Below are 1,631 nucleotides of genomic sequence, written 5' to 3' on the forward strand. Positions count from 1 at the left end.
GGCGGGCGGTTGGGAAGCGAAGCGCTGGGCCCAGCGGGTGTGCGAGGCTGCGGGTAGAGCAGAGGTTAGTGGTGTGAGTGCGGACCCGCACGCCCGTACGCTTTCCCAGGAGGAGCGCTTTGCTGCTGCTGTATGTTTGCTCCTGACTGTGCAAGACTCTTCCATGGGCTAAAAGCAGCAGCTGCTGCTCCAGCAGTAAAACTGCATTTTAGTGCTGGCAGTTAGTTTCTTTTCCTCAAGGAGTTTCAAAGTGATGAGATGGTCTCTGCCGCTTCTGAGCAGTGATGGCATGGCTAAATGGTTCTTGTGCTGCACTTCAGCCGAGATCCTGCTTGGGCTTGCCAAATCCCATGTCTGGTTTCAGTTTGGTCACAGTGTTCTGCCTGAATGGTGGAGTGTTGGTAAAGGCTCTTCATTTATCCCTGTGTTTGCTGGTTTTGGTCTCAGCCAATAGCTGTGGGACGGCTCAGTGTGTCCTTCATAGCTGTTAAAAAATACGAGATCCTTTTTTGCAGGAGAGGGTGTTGACGGTTGTTTTCCGGCTGGTTTGGTTGATGGTTGTTTTTTTCTGTTGTAACCTCCCGGTCCCCGTGTTGTGCGAGACATATGGCTGTGTTTGAACTGCGGGGGTCTGTCGCTGGGAGGTGGAGGGGGGAGTGAGGGAGGTGTAAAACCAGTATGGGTGACACTGGGTTTGTAAGGGAACTGATGATCTTTTAATTTGCCTTGTCAGAGTGCCTGCTGTCTTCTTTGGGAGGCACTTACATAAGTGAGTAGGAACTGGGATATGAGTCATTTTCCAGCAGTCAATAACTGGGGTGAATCCACAGGCTGTTCTTAACAGCCACGTAGAAATCTCATCATCGGCAGCTCCCCATGCAGTGTGATACCCCCTTCGTTTGAACGAGCAGGAGGTGCTGACCCGGTGTTCTAGAAGATGGATGGGTTTGGTCCTAGAGCTCATCTGGCCCATCTTCTCTCCCTGGAACGTTGCCGGTTTTGCTGCTGTGTTTTGAGGGTGTTCTGTGGGTTGGTCCTGAGGACCAGGGGTAGCTGAAGGTCTGCAACCCAGAGTCTCAGCGAGACTGTAGGGTACCTAGCGCACCGCCGGAGGAGAGCGAGCGGCAAGAGTTTTGTCAAGGCACCAGTGCTACCTGTGTGCCATTTAATCAGGTCTGGTTACGGGCAAGAGCTTGTGGCGGGATGCCGGTGAGAGCAAGGTGGATCTCAGGGCGGGTGGCAGGAGAGAAACTGCTGGGAGAAACTGATGAGGAACAAATGCAGGATGAAATCGTTAGCCGAATTCTGCCATCGGAGCTGAACAGAGTGTGCAAATCTGTGTAAACACCGTATGTTGCAGAACGGAAATGTGGTTTTTGACATCAACATTTGAAGCCCATGTTACCGACACGGGCAGATACATCACACGTGTTTAGCTGTGAGCTGTGCAGTCTAGCAGGGAGGTGTTTACCTTCAGAGGCCTCGCCTCGGCTGAACTGCTCTTTTGCTGGGTGGAATTTCTGTTCGTTAACTCATCTTGATGAAAAATTCCATGGCCTGCCTGTAAATGAAGGATGTTCGAAGAACTCGTGTCAGCTTTTCTCCATCTCCTCTGTCCTGCGTGGTCTCTC

The 1,631-nt window shown here is 51.9% G+C and overlaps 1 protein-coding gene across 1 annotated transcript in view; it reads left to right on the forward strand.

The window, feature by feature from the left end:
• Positions 1 to 1,203: 1,203 nt before the first annotated feature.
• Positions 1,204 to 1,631, forward strand: part of SUPT7L (suppressor of Ty 7 (S. cerevisiae)-like) — a 6,409-nt gene continuing 5,981 nt past the window's right edge. Inside the window, exon 1 of the mRNA XM_010143353.1 lies at positions 1,204 to 1,340. Coding sequence (XP_010141655.1) covers positions 1,204 to 1,340 — 137 coding nt within the window. The remainder of the gene's footprint in view (positions 1,341 to 1,631) is intronic.

This window comes from Buceros rhinoceros, unplaced genomic scaffold, assembly GCF_000710305.1.
Source record: "Buceros rhinoceros silvestris isolate BGI_N320 unplaced genomic scaffold, ASM71030v1 scaffold28610, whole genome shotgun sequence".
NCBI classification, from domain to species: Eukaryota; Metazoa; Chordata; class Aves; order Bucerotiformes; family Bucerotidae; genus Buceros; species Buceros rhinoceros.